The 18,050-nt window shown below is 42.2% G+C and overlaps 1 protein-coding gene across 1 annotated transcript in view; it reads left to right on the top strand.

Moving 5' to 3' along the window:
* The window catches only part of LOC126188644 (odorant receptor Or2-like), a 63,056-nt gene that overhangs the window by 2,729 nt on the left and 42,277 nt on the right, over window positions 1-18,050 (top strand). The window contains exon 2 of the mRNA XM_049930246.1: window positions 7,893-7,992. Coding sequence (XP_049786203.1) covers window positions 7,893-7,992 — 100 coding nt within the window. The remainder of the gene's footprint in view (window positions 1-7,892; window positions 7,993-18,050) is intronic.

Below are 18,050 nucleotides of genomic sequence, written 5' to 3'. Positions count from 1 at the left end.
ATGTTTATCTTGCTTGCTACCACGTTTCGTGTTGACGCTTTGAGTGACTTACACTGTCTACAAAAGGATCCAGAAAATAGTAAACTGTTTTTAAATAACTATGACTTTGAAAATTTCATGTGAGGCAAAATCTCTATTAGTTTTATCTCCAAGTAATGGCATGGCAATGTATCGTCTGATTAACTTTGCTAAGTAAATCACAGTTTATTAGAGTTACCTACATTATTTGGTTGTTTTCTCTGGACGCGACTTGCTCCTCCTAAAAAGAGACAGTGCAGTGGGAGGATGGATATGTGGACAGCGCACATCCGCTACATTTTGACAGAATTTCTAAGCGAGGTTTCATGTGTAACGAAAATGTGTGTGTAGATACTCTGTTTTCATAATCCTTAAAAGATATTTGAAACTGTTTGATAATAATATTTCAATACCGCATCCATTTGAAGTTCTTGTGCAACTACTGACTCTGACGACAATGGATCACATTGTTAGATGACAACTCAAAGAAAATTTTTGTGGTCATTGGAAGCAGAGTCGACAACTATTGACGCATTTGACGTGGAGAAGCGGAAATCAAATTCCCTTCTGGGAAACATGATTTAGGTTTCCCGTAGCTTCTCCAAATTGCTTCACTCGTATTGCGTCTTCTTACATATTTTTGCGTCTCCACTGCTTTCGAGCAACGGTTCAGCGGGTATTCTACTTTCTCTGAAGGTGACGAGTGGGAAACTCGTTGAAATGTAATTTCAAGACGACAATGCAACTCGACTGATACCACGAAACGATTGCATAAGTGAAATTGTCGAACAAATGCCGAGAAAAACAGATTGCATCATGTAAATTTATCCACACAAGAGTGACACTGATGAATAATGGATACTTTCTATACTGTATGCAGCGCGTACCAACGCATTTACTATCAGTGCCCTTGTTTTCTGTCATATTAATGTTACTAAAGTCAAACTGAAGTATTCAGAGGTGCTAAATAAAGGAAACACATGATTTTACGTTTTAGCCGCGAATTCATTAGTTTTCTACTTAAACTGTCATTCGTGCTGTGTTGGTAGGTAACTGGAATTTATTGATATTCTTCGGTATATTGAAAGATTTTACATTGCAGGAGCTAACTGGGCTCACATATCTCGATATATATTTGTAAACGAGACGTTATTTTTAAGAATGCCGAAATAAAGCGTCGTAAGATCTACTTGTTGCAGAATTAGAAATATGATATCCATTTAAAATGCAGGTAAGCTCGTCCGTCTGTCTCGCATTGTTTCCAATTCTTCTGTTCGGCCAAGTAAACAACTGAAATGTAACATAGTCGCATGTGCAGCCTGGAAACACTAAGAGCTGCGTGACTGCTCTTTCTGCTGTATAAGCAATGAAAACTTTCTTTGCGTTCCGATCGTGGACTGATATACGATGCGCAGGAAGCACAACAAATTTCTGCGGGTTGGTTTTGAGCGGATAAAGAAACAACGAATTTCACGTCCATTTATACCAGCAAACTAATGTTTTCCATGATGATTCTCTCATTTGCACTGTTGTTTGTTGCAGGTTGGTTACGGAGTGAATCTAGTTCCATGCATCTGCTATGTAGGCTCCTTCTCTCCATTTTGTGTACATAGTATGTCAAACAAATTTGTCCGTTAAAAACATTTGATTTTTTTTTTTATACAGAAGCGCCTCTGGACTGCAGCTGTCAGACTTCTAGCTGTGCTATCGTAAAAAGAAGTAGTTTTGGAAAGGCTGCATGACAATGTAACAATGAGCTTCGTCTATGTTTTACGTTATGCATTCTACACCTAGTGTGGTGAGTGGTATTCCAACTGTAAATTTGGAACTATGTGAATGACTGTATGAGTTTTATGGTGTGGCGAAGGTTTTCTGATCTCATGTTAAAGCGCTTATAGGTAAGCGGTTCGTGTGCAGCACTCCTAATGCGTATGTTTGAGGTCAGTCAGCATTGTCCACCGTGTGCAGGAGTTTTTGAAGACTGCAGCGTCTTGAGACGTTCTGTATGCCACCATACCATTCTTAACAGGATTCTTCTATCGGTAAATTTAAAGCTTAATATCTATCGATAAAGACAGAGGACAAAGTCCCCTTCATAATGTAAGTGTTCTGTGGTGATACGGGGGAGTGTATAAGAAGCAGTAAACGGTCAACAGGCCGTAAACGTCATTCACCTTAGGTTTTGCAGCCATTTTTGGATGCTTGTATGAGACAGCGTCTTTGGAGGGATGATGATCATTGAGGTCATCACGAATAAGTACTGTAAATTCTGACAACGCAAATACTATAGTGGCATGCAGTGTAAAACTGTCTAACAATTGTCCCATCGTAGCTTCACAGTCCACTAGTGAGCAGATCGTAATTTGAACGATTAGTTATTTCTCCTGCAATGAGGCAGCAGACGGTAATTTGAACGATTTGTGACTTCTACTGTGATGATAACACTTTCTACAATTTCTACATCTATATCTACATCTACACTGATACACTGCTAATCTAAGTGCCTGACAGAGGGTTCATCGAACCACCTTCACAATTTTCTTTCATTCCAATCTCATGTAGCGCGCGGAAAGAATGAACACCTATATCTTTCCGTACGAGCTCTGATTTCCCTTGTTTTATCTTTGTGATCGTTCCTCCCTATGTAAGTCGATGTCAACAAAATATTTTCGCATTCGGGAGAGAAAGTTAGTGATTGGAATTTCGTGAGAAGATTCCGTCGCAACGAAAAACGCCTTTCTTTTAATGATTTCCAGCCCAAATCCTGTATCATTCATGTGACACACTCTCGCATATTTCGCGATAATACAAAACGTGCTCCCTTTCTTTGAACTTTATCGATATACTCCGTCAGTCATATCTGGTAAGGACCCCACACGACGCAGCAGTATTCTAAAAGAGGACTGACAAGCGTAGTGTAGGCAGTCTCCTTAGTAGGTCTGTTACATTTTATAAGTGTCCTGCCAATAAAATGCATCTTTGGTTAGCCTTCCCCACAACATTTTCTATGTCTTCCTTCCAATTTAAGTTGTTCGTAATTGTAATAGCTAGGTATTTAGTTGAATTTGCCGCTTTTAGATTAGACTGATCTATTGTGTAACCGAAGTTTATCGAGTTCCTTAAAGCAGTAATGTGGATAACCTCACACTTCCCGTTATTTAGGGTCAACTGCCACTTTTCGCACCATTCAGATATATTTTGTAAATTGTTTTGCAGTTTGTTTTGATCTTCTGATGACTTTATTAGTCGATAAACGACAGCGTCATCTACTAAAAACCAAAGACGGCTGCTCAGTTTGTCTCACAATTCGTTTATATAGATACGGAACAGCAAAGGGCCTATAACACTACCTTGGGGCACGCCAGAAATCACTTCTGTTTTACTCGATGACTTTCCGTCAGTTACTACGAACTGTGACCTCTCTGACAGGAAATCACAGATCCAGTCACATAACTGAGACGATATTCGATAAGCACGTAATTTCACTACGAGCCGCCTGTGTGGTACAGTGTCAAAACCTTCCGGAAATCCAGAAATACGGAATCGATCTGAAATCCCTTGTCAATAACACTCAAAAGTGCATGTGAATAAAGAGCTAGTTGTGTTTCACAGGAACGATGTTTTCTAAACCCATGATGACTGTGTGTCAATAGCCCGTTTTCTTCGAGAAAATTCATAATGATCGAACATAATACATGTTCCAAAATCTTGCTGCATATCGACGTTAACGATATGGGCCTGTAATTTAGTTGATTACTCCTACTACCTTTCTTGAATATTGGTGTGACCTATGCAACATTCCAGTCTTTGGGTGCGGATCTTTCTATTCACCCTGTAGACCTCTATGGTAAATGAAACTATCAAATATTATCTTCTATCCCTCCACCATAGTTGAAAATTACTATTTTCCCCGTTGGGAACTTATTTTGTTTAAAATTGCTATTTTTCCCGTTGGGAACTTGTTCTTGATATTTTCTACATATCGTGAAGAACATGGCGTCTGTTTTGGAATGTTTCCAAGTTAAGACTTTTTTCTCAAGTCAAATTCACGCGAGTTTCACAGCAATATTTGGCCAGTAACGGGGGAATAGGTGGTGGCGGTAATCTTGATGACAAGACTTTGTGCTATTGACCTGGTTTAAATACCAAATCTCTCCGCAGTGTCTCATGAAGCGAGGGCATGTGACGCTGTTGATAGCGATACGTCCGTCGGATAGGTACGTTAATCTTGACGGTCCCCTTGGTGCTATTCGCGAGGAGCAGTCTATGTGCTGATGCCGGGCTTCACCCTCTCCTCCCTCTCCTCTCTCTCGTCATCATCATCATCATCATACAGTACAAACATTACATTACACTTTACAAATATTGTAATGGAGCATGTTGCAAATAAATAAACAAAAAATAAATACATGAGAGGAAAGAAAACATGTGTCGTTGTCTTGGCTGCTTTCTATGCGGAGAATGCATTATGTTAGTCGAACTATATGGGTCACACAGTCAAGCACAACATGAAGATGCCGTTCAAGCGATTTCCGAGCAGTCACTTTAAGGAACTAATTCAGTATCACAGTGTTCCACCAAACAGTAGCAGTGACAGTTTATCTTGTCCACGACTGATATAACGTCCGATTTCATATCTCCGCGCTGTATACTGCCAGAATATGGAATGGATACTTGCAGCAGTAACCAAAGTTTACTGCGACTTTGTTTTCCGGGTAGTCTGTTTCCTCTTGTTCCTTGCCTTCTTACGTTTCTCTGCGGAGTTACCTTATCACATGGGCTGAGGCTGTGTTAGTGACAGTTACTGGCCGGATGCCCTTCTTGACGCCAACACAGCTTCGTTCAGTTACCGTGAGAGCTTCACGCTACTTAAGAGCAACTGTGCGACACGGAGAGGTTTACCATAGGAATTACGAAAATGTTGGTTCCAATAAATGTAAAACAAGATATTAATTCCCTCCATGACAGAAAAATCGGGGAAATTTTGAGTTTTCTTCCTGTCCACCATTATCGAGAGAACAGGAAAAAAGGTAACTGATAGTGGTCGTCCATAAAGTGGCTTCCGGAATATAGACATATAAGGGGCAGTCAGATGAGTACGAGACAGATGGTAAAAAATTAAGTAAACTGTTTATTGTTTCAAAAGTAATCACCATAAGTGTTAATACATTTATCTCAGAGTGAGACAAGACGGTCAGTGACTTCATGGGAACGTGTTTGTCATCGCCTCCGGAGCCATGACTGTAGCTAGGCACACACCTCTTCTTCCGAACCAGATCGGCGGCAACGAACGTATTACTTCAGGGCTCTAAATATGTACATCGCATGGGGAGAGATCAGTACTGTATGGAAGGTGTGTAAGGGCTACCCAGCGAAAATTCTGCAGCGTACGCGAAACAAGTGGGTGGGACCACATGTTGTCAAGGTTGTCTCGACCATGCTGAAGCAGTTTCTGTGGAAAACTCTTACGCATCTTCCACAGAGTTCCCATGTCTCCCTCTGCGATTCCCTTATGTTTAGAGCCCTGCAGAAAGACATTCGTGGCCAACGATTTGCTTCGGAAGAAGAGATGCACGCCCAGCAACATACATGGTTGCGTAGACAATCGTAAACTTTTTTCATGAGGGCATTAACTGTCTTGTCTCACAGTTGTATAACTGTATTAACAGTTGTGCCGATTACTTTCGACATAATAAACAGTTCACTTACTTTTTTACCAACGGTCCCATTTTCATTTGAGTTGCCCTTTAGATGCGGATACCTTGTCCACATTTATTGCGTTGATTGGCCTAAATATTTTTTAATCTAATACATGTATGTCACTTACATATTTCTGGTCTGAATGACATAATGATTGTGGTCATAATGCGTGAACAAGAAAGCACAGTTTTTTTTTCGAACGCTCAGCTTCCTTTCTCAGTCATGTATTGTGTATCACTTTCATAACGTGGGGTCTTACGTACATTTTTCGGAAGAAACCAGTCGGAGTTGTACAAGGAATATCATGAATATTTCCTTCGAAACTTTACATATTCTGAATAAGGTCCAATAGAAGAAATTACATCGAGTACTAGAAAGCCATATTGTAATTAACATTCTTCATTCTCGTACAGTTTTGATCCGACCTTGTCATTAGCTATGTATTGACTAGATAACCTACGTATTGTGTACGATACCATTCTATTCTCTGCCTTACAGCATTTCATCTATACTGTGGAGTGTTCCACCTGCTTTTGCGCGACAACCCAACAAGCCACGACGGCTAACCTCGGCAGATTTACTAGGACAAATGGATGTACGTTTACAGAAAAACACCGCCTCCGCGCTTGTCTTACATGTGCTACATACAAAATTAACGGGAATAAACACAATTGATCTCGCTGCAGGTTGTTGTTATTTATTTTGTCTTATTGTCTTCTTGGTCGTCGTTGGTAGCGCAGTGTCAGTTTATGACAAACCAACTACTCCAAACTTCTCTTTCCCTTTTACATAAGGCAGAGCCAGAAAATAACGCCTCTGACAGAATTTCAGAAAAAACGTAGTATGGAAAATCCGTGGTAAAATTGATTTTGCTGTTAGAGCGTTTTGATTTGTGAAACTGTTTTACTATTAGTTAGGCAGCGAGAGTATTTAAAAAGTCGCTGTGTCTGGAGTTAACAAACTGTACATTTAACCGACATATCATCATTTACTCAAGTTCAGATTGATTTTTTAAATAGTTTCTTCCTGTTCAATATTAATTGGTAGGCATATTTAATAGCTTAGGCTCTCAGTTTGTGATTATAAGAATTCAGTTAATATTTCAGATACATGAAGGAAATTTCAACTGTTCTCAACTCGGGACTATTTTCAGTTACTATAGTAACACAAAGTTTTTGTTTCAGACAAAATGTATAATTTAATGCAAATATCGCTTATACCTATGAATAGCGTTCTGAAGTGACAAGTTGATGCAATTTGCTGTCGTAACCTTTACTTTTCTAGATCTACATTCTCGACCTTATCAAGACATATACAATTTATTATCATTATACCTTTGACTCGATGATTCTCTAGAAAAGGAAGATTGAAAAAATCTCTTCAAAGTCACCACTTTATATGTACCAAACAAAACGTATATCAGTTATCTGTAACCCGTTTTGGGAGCGATTTTTCTACTCCATTCTCAACCCCCAACCAGCACAACTGTTCGTTACAAAGCAAATAATTTAGACGCTATTTACTCGGGCAATAAAAAGTGCTGCTGCTCGCTTTCACTAAACATGCGTCCGATCTGGACGCTAAATAAAAGGTAAACCGCATACCAAACATTGATTCATATACATACACAGTTCCCTTTTAGTGGCGAGGTTTATTACCCAAGATTATCTGAAGGTCGAAGCCTGGTGAAACTGCGATCTCATCAGGGGTCGCGTCTATGATATCAAGCGCGTGTCTGTTTTGACACCTTCCCTTATGCAACAAACAGATAATATTACTTAAGTGTTACAAGTACTCGCTTCTATGTTGACTGATGCTGGTACAAACGAAACGCTGGGAAAGGTCTTACAAAACGCAAAAACTGAAAATGGTGCATTACAACAGTCCCTTCAAATTCCTACTTGTCAATTCTTTCATGGCTTCGAAGATATCTTAATAACCCTTTCTTTCTTCGGTCAACAATTATTCGCAGATTACTTTGCACTTTCATAGTTTTCAACGTTTTCTCAATTCGTAATTCGTGTCTCCACTTCATTCCTAAACTAGTTCTGTACCAAAACTGTTCAACTACGAATGAGTGTTGTACATTCCTTCATAAACTCAGAAAGTAATCCAAAGAAGTACTCTATATTTTCCATGACGTTTACATAATGCAATTGTTTTTATGTTTACAGGTTTATCGGGTACCTAGAAAGTATTATGAATCCTATAGCAATGATGCAGTTGGCCATCGGAGTGTTCAACGGTTGTATGATGATATTCCCAGCGGCATATGTGAGTACCATTGTTTTTCAAAGCGAATGCAACATTTAAGCCAAACAATCCTATTGTAAGAACTTCCACAACTGAACATTATAGTAGAGGTTGAAAATACCGCTTCAGTTGTAAGTTACTTTACTATGAGCGCATACGCAGCACACTGTGCCTGGTACACGCGGCGCTTGGGTACCACAGCACAGCTATGACACCTGAGGATGGGCTTATAACAGTCCGAAACCTGTCGTGTGAAAATAAAGTAACTTACAACTGAAGCGGTATTTTCAAACTCTGCAACATTTAAGAAACAAGTTGTGAACCTTTAGAATGCCGTTTATCATTTGGGAATGGATAACACCTTTACAAATGTATATTCTTAAAGAGCATCTTTGGTCACATTCTTGGGTATGCAGGATAGAAGATCAAAAGCTACATATCTAAACTACTGTATAGTGCGACACTTGTTTTACTCCTTAATGAGCAGTTTTGATTTACACATGCCGTTGTAAATTTAGAATTCAACAGACCTATATAATGCAGTATGTAGCCACTAATTCCATTTTAGAATAAAAATGAACTAGGAGCAACAACAAAAACTGATACAAACAGGGGAGTTCTTTTAAAAAATCATATTGACAGTTACGAATATTTGGTGCAAATATGTATGCGCAGAGATATTAACGCTTCTAAATTTTAGGTATTCATGTATTTATCACTCTCAGGCTACTTAAAGTTATTTTTTTGGTACTGAATTACACGCAACGTTGTACAGCATTAACAGAATTTCCTAAATTCTAAAATTGTTCGGCTTGATTTAAATTCATTTTCGTACCGATTTTAATTCGTTTTATTATATTCATTACAGCACAACAGTGAGGCCTACATACGTTCATACTCACAATTATATTACCCCCTTTTACAATTATGGGCAGTTTTGTTAGCCCAATGTTATTATTCAGATAAATAATTGAAATAAAATGAAAGTACTGAAAAGCATATCAGATGTTAATACACACATCAAAAAAAACTTTGCATCACCTCGGTACCGGGAGTTCCGGAAGCTGTACAGAAAATTGGAATAGAGGGAAACATAAACATCATTTACGTCCTTTTTATTGCTCATGAAAACCACACATTGCATGTTTTACCACCATACAGCGAGACCGTCAGAGGTGGTGATCCAGATTGCTGTACACACCGGTACTTCTAACACCCAGCAGCATGTCCTCTTTCATTGATTCATGCCTGCATTCGTCGTGGCATACTGTCGACAAGTTCGTCAAGACACTGTTGATCCAAATTGTCCCACTCCTCAACGGCGATTCGGCGTAGATCCCTCACAGTGGCTGGTGGGGCAAGTCGTCCATTTATCCCAGGCATGTTCGATAGGGTTCATGTCTGGAGAACATGCTGGACACTCTAGTCGAGCGATGTCGTTATCCTGAAGGAAGTCATTCACAAGATGTGCAGGGTGGGGGCGCAAATTGTCGTCCATGAAGACAAATGCCTTGCCAATATGCTGCCTATATGGTTGCACTATTGGTCGGAGGGTAGCATTCACGTATCGTACAGCCGTTACGGCGCCTTCCATGACCACCAGCGGCGTACGTCGGCCCCACATAATGCCACCCTAAAACAGCAGGGAACCTCCACATTGCTGTACGCGCTGGACAGTGTGTCTAAGGCGTTCATCCTGACCGGGATTCCTCCAGACACGTCTCCGACGATTTCTGGTTGAAGGCAAATGCGACACTCATCGGTGAAAAGAACGTGATGTCAATCCTGAGGGGTCCACTCGGCATGTTGTTGGGCCCATCTGTACCGCCCTGCATGGTGTTATAGTTGCAAAGATGGACCTCGCCATGGACATCGGGAGGAAGTTGCGCATCATGCAGCCTATTGTGCACAGATTGAGCCGTAATAGAACGTCCTGTGGCTGCACGAGAAGCATTATTCAACATGGTGGTGTTGCTGTCAGGGTTCCTCCGAGCCATAATCCGTAGGTAGCGGACATCCACTGCAGTAGTAGCCCTTGGGCGGCCTGAGCAAGGTATGTCATAGACAGTTCCTGTCTCTCTGTATCTTCTCCATGTCCGAACAACATTGCTTTGGTTCACTCCGAGACGCCTGGACACTTCCCTTGGTGAGAGCCCTTCCTGGCACAAAGTAACAATGCGGGTGCGATCGAACCTCGGTACTGACCGTCTTAGCATGGTTAAACTACAGCATAAGCCGTGTACCTCCTTCCTGGTGGAATGACTGGAACTGATCGGCTGTCGGACCCCATCCGTCTAATAGGCGCTGCTCATGCATGGTTGTTTACATCTTTGGATGAGTTTGGTTCAAATGGCTCTGAGCACTATGGAACTTAACAGCTGTGGTCATCAGTCCCCTAGAACTTAGAACTACTTAAACCTAACTAACCTAAGGACATCACACACATCCATGCCCGAGGCAGGATTCGAACCTGCGACCGTAGCAGTCGCGCGGTTCCGGGCTGAGCGCCTAGAACCGCTCGGCCACCACGGCCGGCTGGATGGGTTTAGTGGCATCTCTGAACAGTCAAAGGGACTGTGTCTGTGATACAATATCCACAGTCTACGTCTATCTTCAGAATTCTGGGAACCGGGGTCATAATATTAGTATGATCAATGGAAAGATGAGCAGATCATCTTAAACATCTCCTTTATACACCGAAACCACATATTCAGACGCTCAGGTCTCTATAAAATGCGATTCAGCTACTCCTATCTATTGGTTAAGCAGTCCACAACGTCTTCAAAAATCATGTGTGAGATTTTCATATTCTCTCACTTGTTGTGCACAAAATGTTAGTGCGACAGAAAAAAAGAACAGAAGATTTTTCTCAGAAATTTAAAGTAGTTCTGTTGTATACTGGGACATGTTTCCGCTAGAGCCCATAGTTTCCGAGTTATTCAAGAAACACATATTTGAATGTCACTTTTCTACATTTTTCTTGAATAATTCCAAAACTGCAGCCTCTAGCAAAAATGTATCCCAGTACATAATTCAACTACATTAAATTTCCTACAAAAATCTCCTGTTTATTTTTTTTCTGTATAGGTGATAGTTTGCACGTAGCGAACGAGAGAGTACGAGGCTCGCACATGTGGATTTTGATGGCCTTGCAAGTTGCGTAAAATTCACAGATAGGAGCAACTGGGTCACCCTGTACACACAGCCGTTCAGTGAAATGCAGCACCAGGAGGGCTAATAAATAACGAAGATTTACTTATTGTAAGTATAAAGTATAGTGACAAGAATACATGATCAAATTTGTAGTAGATTTGAGAGTACATGCGGTGCAAATACACTCCTGGAAATGGAAAAAAGAACACATTGACACCGGTGTGTCAGACCCACCATACTTGCTCCGGACACTGCGAGAGGGCTGTACAAGCAATGATCACACGCACGGCACAGCGGACACACCAGGAACCGCGGTGTTGGCCGTCGAATGGCGCTAGCTGCGCAGCATTTGTGCACCGCCGCCGTCAGTGTCAGCCAGTTTGCCGTGGCATACGGAGCTCCATCGCAGTCTTTAACACTGGTAGCATGCCGCGACAGCGTGGACGTGAACCGTATGTGCAGTTGACGGACTTTGAGCCAGGGCGTATAGTGGGCATGCGGGAGGCCGGGTGGACGTACCGCCGAATTGCTCAACACGTGGGGCGTGAGGTCTCCACAGTACATCGATGTTGTCGCCAGTGGTCGGCGGAAGGTGCACGTGCCCGTCGACCTGGGACCGGACCGCAGCGACGCACGGATGCACGCCAAGACCGTAGGATCCTACGCAGTGCCGTAGGGGACCGCACCGCCACTTCCCAGCAAATTAGGGACACTGTTGCTCCTGGGGTATCGGCGAGGACCATTCGCAACCGTCTCCATGAAGCTGGGCTACGGTCCCGCACACTGTTAGGCCGTCTTCCGCTCACGCCCCAACATCGTGCAGCCCGCCTCCAGTGGTGTCGCGACAGGCGTGAATGGAGGGACGAATGGAGACGTGTCGTCTTCAGCGATGAGAGTCGCTTCTGTCTTGGTGCCAATGATGGTCGTATGCGTGTTTGGCGCCGTGCAGGTGAGCGCCACAATCAGGACTGCATACGACCGAGGCACACAGGGCCAACACCCGGCATCATGGTGTGGGGAGCGATCTCCTACACTGGCCGTACACCACTGGTGATCGTCGAGGGGACACTGAATAGTGCACGGTACATCCAAACCGTCATCGAACCCATCGTTCTACCATTCCTAGACCGGCAAGGGAGCTTGCTGTTCCAACAGGACAATGCACGTCCGCATGTATCCCGTGCCACCCAACGTGCTCTAGAAGGTGTAAGTCAACTACCCTGGCCAGCAAGATCTCCGGATCTGTCCCCCATTGAGCATGTTTGGGACTGGATGAAGCGTCGTCTCACGCGGTCTGCACGTCCAGCACGAACGCTGGTCCAACTGAGGCGCCAGGTGGAAATGGCATGGCAAGCCGTTCCACAGGACTACATCCAGCATCTCTACGATCGTCTCCATGGGAGAATAGCAGCCTGCATTGCTGCGAAAGGTGGATATACACTGTACTAGTGCCGACATTGTGCATGCTCTGTTGCCTGTGTCTATGTGCCCGTGGTTCTGTCAGTGTGATCATGTGATGTATCTGACCCCAGGAATGTGTCAATAAAGTTTCCCCTTCCTGGGACAATGAATTCACGGTGTTCTTATTTCAATTTCCAGGAGTGTAGTATGCAGAACTTTCTCCTCTCACAGTAACAGTGGCTCGAACCTGTCTGGGTATCGAGTCGAACTGACCTTAACCCTCGTAATACCAAGCCATTTCCAGTAGCGTGTATTACTAAGGAGTGGGCGGGGTGCTTTGTGTTGTCCCATTATCAAAAATTTAAAAAATTAGTAAAATTCATTAATTGTTCTTGTATTACATTAATAACATACTTTTGAAAAGTCTATTGATTCATAATCAGGATCCAGAACCTGAATATTTCTTTTAAAATTGTTTTCAAAAATGCATTTTATATCTTTCACTTACTTCGGCATTTAAATTTACTAAGTCTAATTATGTTGACAAATGTTGGAAATAAAAGTAGTTGTAGTACTATTAAGGTACACTTTACTAAAATGAAAAATATTATAAAAATTTCTTTGTGAGAAGAATTATTCACCAATTTCTTCGAAATCTACTTTACACTTGGAACACACAACAGCTCAAAAAATGGTTCAAATGGCTCTGAGCACTATGGGACTTAACATCTGAGGTCATCAGTCCCCTGGAACGTAGACCTACTTAAACCTAACTAACCTAACGACAACACACATCCACGCCCGAGACAGGATTCGAACCTGCGACCGTAGCAGACGCGCGGTTCCGGACTGAAGCGCCTAGAACCGCTCGGCTACACCGGCCGGCCATACAAAGGTTTTTTTGCTGTATTTACCACATGTGTACCTCTTACAATTGTTGCAGATTGTTGTTGTTTTGTTCGATTTGTTGTACTTTTCTGCTTTTGAACGGCTTTCAATTACACACAAATGACATCTACCTTTATCTCCATGAGCTTCCTTTGTACGAAGCTCTGCTTGATTTTCCGTCCGAGAATACCCTCCGTACTTGAAACTTCAGGTTTTGGCAGTCCTGTAATATTTCTAGCTCTTTCTTCAGTGTATGGTTTCGTGAGCTGTATTCCCAATTCTTGAAGAAAAAGTTGTCGCTTATTAGATTTTTTCCTATTACAATCCGGGAAGTTCAACAAAAACAGTGTATAACTATTTATCGCTGCTATGTCCACAAGAGTATAGAAAACAGACAGGGGTCATCTTCTTGTAGCCCTCTTAGTTGAATATTTCCTCACTATTTGATCTATCGTGTCAACGCCGCCTTTAGTCTCATTATAATATAAATGTATAACTGTTTTCTTCTTAGTGTCAGTAGGAAACCAATTGCAACGTCATAATGTTGAGGCGATACAAACAGCAGATTCCTTTTGGGTTTTTCACGGGCAATATAAGAAACAATTGAGATTGAAATATTTCCAGTACCAGTATCACTGAAAGCAAATTTACTAGAATATAATTCTCCTCTTGAGATATCTTTCAGTTCTTGAGGTATGTGTTTCCTATTAGTTTGTAATGTTCCCACGAGAATTAGCTTGTGATTCCTCCATAGGAAGGGTTGCTATCAACCTAGAGAAATAAATGTCCATGTGTTGTAAGGTCACGTAATGCTATTATTTGTGGTGTAAGACGATTGTTGTGGGAAATCAAAACAAACATAGAATCTGAAAGAAGACTTCATTAAAAGGAATAAACTTTTTTCACAAAATTTTAAAAAATAAAGTACCTGAGTAGATTTTAATATTTTCAAAATGTGGGCATAAAATATCCCCCCCCCCCAGCCCCCCCTTGGTATTGCAAGGGTTAATGTGACATACAGGTACGTCTTTTCAATCTGTATTCCAGAGTTCATCACTCACAGAGACTACCAAGTGGTAGCATGCCAGTCTCTCGGAGACTCAAGAGCACATGTTTTCAGTGGGTAAGAGATCTGTAGACCGTGCTGGCCGGGTTAACAGTCTAACAGCCTCTGTGTCGAGGTGTGGCAGAACAGCGTGGGCGACGTTGGGTCTTGCGTTGCTTTTCTGAGGGTCTGCATGACGCCGCAAGGCAGTGGATGGCACGGTAGCTAGTAGACATCCCTTGAGCGCGAGGAGCTCGTATTAATCTTTCCTTGTACACACATTCTGGTTGTCTTTACTCCTGCTTACTTTGTGTGGCTTCACCGAAATGTTGATCGTTTGCGTAACCAGGCATATAGTGCACATTTCGCCAATTTGACATTTGTTGCATGGAATCTTCACGGAGTGCTACGACGTCGTATTCTCAGACGATTCCCTGTTCTGTGTGCAGTATAACTATGTACGTATCTGTTTCGAGGCTCTGAGGAAAACTAACATTGCCAGAAGGTATTCGTCATCTTCAAATGGACCCATTACCTGATATGGTATAGGAAGCCACTGGTTACACAGCACTGTAGCGTAAGAAGAGATTTGGAAGTGGAATACGGGAAACCGCATCCAGGCTGGCCGGCCCACCACTCCTCGTTGTTACATTCGCGGCAGGCTTCTCTCCCCGTATCCGGGAAGCGCCTCGTTAACGTATTCGGCTGTCCGGGCGGGCCGCGAAGTAGAATTGGAGACACGTACCCCATCGCCATCTCCGTGTAACGCTAGGAATAGCTGTTTAAGGGATAACCTAACTCTAATATGATATGCACATTGTGCAACGTGCTTTATTGTCCGTTTAGTCGTTCCTACAACAGTCTTTCCAATGGCTTAGGCTAGAAACGCAAATCGAACTTGTGGAGAATTTGTACTAGCGAAGGATACGATATTTAGCTGATTCGTCCACCAGCTGAGGAAACGTCAATTGTAGACACGAGCGAGAGGCGTTCGAAATGTCAGAATTACGCTTTTGAGGACACACACACTACTGGATATTGTTACTGGTCTCAAGAACTTTTTGGAAAACGAGATAGTTGATATTGTCACGTCTAATAAAAATAGTGAAGAAAAACACTTTACTAAGCTATATATGTAATACAACATTTTTATCTTACAGTCAGTGAATCCTTTAAGTGACAATATGTTCTCTGTTACCCTACAATGAAACACATGTCATTATGAACTCTTTGGAAAATTAATTAGCAGAACCACTCAATTTATTACGTATTTATAAGTCCCCCGTGAGTCAGATGGTGATATTATTCATGCTAATGAACCAGGAGCACAAAATCTGCGCTGAAACAGTTCTGCAGGAAATTAGCAATCTCAGTTTCTATTACTGAAAATACCCTAACCCCCCATACGTTCGAAAATACCGGGCTGCCTGTTACAACGGGGCAATACAGGAAGGATTCATGTGAGTTATTGATTAGAACACAGAATAGTGCGCTCAAACGACGCTTAAAAATGAGACAGTATTGTACAAATAATTATTATACACATACATACATATTGGTACATATTAGCATTGTTAATCTTTGTATAAACTGACTTTACCTGCCCAAGTAGTTCTACTAAACACGCCAGGATGCGCCAGTAGACGGCACGACTTTGTAGAGGTATATTGTTTACAGTCCTGTTCAACTGTTGTTCCGTTTGTAAGAAGCAAAAGTAATTGAAAATCGCGACAACTGCAGTTTCCTTATGATTCACGGGTAAAGATAATCACTTTGCACCTAGAAGGCAATAGTATCCGACAAACATCAAATAAATGGAAGATTTCCATCAGTGGAGTTTTCAAGTCCATACACCGGCATCAAGATAAAGGCTCCTACGATGATCGTCCTCGCTCAGGAGCACCCAGGAAAATATCAGAGGGCAAGAAAGGTATTGGGTAGTGACCAGCAGACGTAACAGATTCAAAACTGCCCGTGAATGTACTGCTCGATTAAGCACAACTAGAGATACACCAGTGAGTGAGTCAACAGTGAGACGGCGCCTGGCAGAAAACAACCTCCAGGGTTACGAAGCAGCAAGGAAGCCATTGTGGCTCCTTATCTACAAGAAGAAATAGCTTCAGTGGTCTACAACACACCAACATTGGACAGCAGGGAGTTGGAGAAAGTCTTGTTCACCGATGAATCCTAGTTCGAAATATCTGGAAGTAAACGCCGTCAATTTGTACCCCGTTTACCCCATGAACGGTAGAATTCTTAAGGCGTAATTCCACCTGTGAAGCATAGAGGTATTGGGATCTTTCGGAGGGAATAAGCGCTTAGAAACCAACAAAATGCAGTTTTATAGAACAGACGTTTAGAAACCAACAAAATACAATTTTATAATGTATTTCCTTTCCATTGTCCATAATCACTTGTTATTTCCAAACTTATCAAGGGTAGTGTGTGTCATCAGTAGGAAGATATTTACTAAAGAACTAGGGTTCAAAGCCATGTTTGCACCACGCGCATAAATCCACATTTGCAGTCACTTCAGTAGCGCAGCCAGTTTCACAACTTTCATATAACGCTTCTTCAAATGCAGGCAAACAGACAACTCCACCTGCTACATCTGTACCAGACATTTCACCCATTGTTCCACGTGACGCGGTGTTACCCAGACTAGTTAGTGTAGGAGTGTCTGCAACTGTATAAACACTACTTATATCATCTGCATCAGAACCTCTTTCAAATTCTGAATCTTCTGCGTGTCCTTCTGCAGCCTATTCCCAGCAATCCATTACACGATCAATCACAACTTCATCTGCCATGGAACTATGACACCTCCATGAAGACGTTCTTATAGAGCTAATAGGAAAATTTACAAATGTCAGTATGATCCCTTTAACTATAAAAACCAACCAAAAGTGAGTAAATAATACGCCTACAACTTTCAAGCCTGTACTTTAAGCTTTCGTCGCGTTTGATATTTTCAGTATGTATACATACACCATCAACGCAAACAATTTATACACTCCTGGAAATTGAAATAGGAACACCGTGAATTCATTGTCCCAGGAAGGGGAAACTTTATTGACACATTCCTGGGGTCTGATACATCACATGATCACACTGACAGAACCACAGTCACATAGACACAGGCAACAGAGCATGCACAATGTCGGCACTAGTACAGTGTATATCCACCTTTCACAGCAATGCAGGCTGCTATTCTCCCATGGAGACGATCGTAGAGATGCTGGATGTAGTCCTGTGGAACGGCTTGCCATGCCATTTCCAGCTGGCGCCTCAGTTGGACCAGCGTTCGTGCTGGACGTGCAGACCGCGTGAGACGACGCTTCATCCAGTCCCAAACATGCTCAATGGGGGACAGATCCGGAGATCTTGCTGGCCAGGGTAGTTGACTTACACCTTCTAGAGCACGTTGGGTGGCACGGGATACATGCGGACGTGCATTGTCCTGTTGGAACAGCAAGTTCCCTTGCCGGTCTAGGAATGGTAGAACGATGGGTTCGATGACGGTTTGGATGTACCGTGCACTATTCAGTGTCCCCTCGACGATCACCAGTGGTGTACGGCCAGTGTAGGAGAT

Source organism: Schistocerca cancellata, chromosome 5 (assembly GCF_023864275.1).
Source record: "Schistocerca cancellata isolate TAMUIC-IGC-003103 chromosome 5, iqSchCanc2.1, whole genome shotgun sequence".
NCBI lineage: Eukaryota > Metazoa > Arthropoda > Insecta > Orthoptera > Acrididae > Schistocerca > Schistocerca cancellata.
The sequence above is the reverse complement of the archived record's forward strand: the minus strand, read 5'-3'. Positions and strand labels throughout refer to the sequence as shown.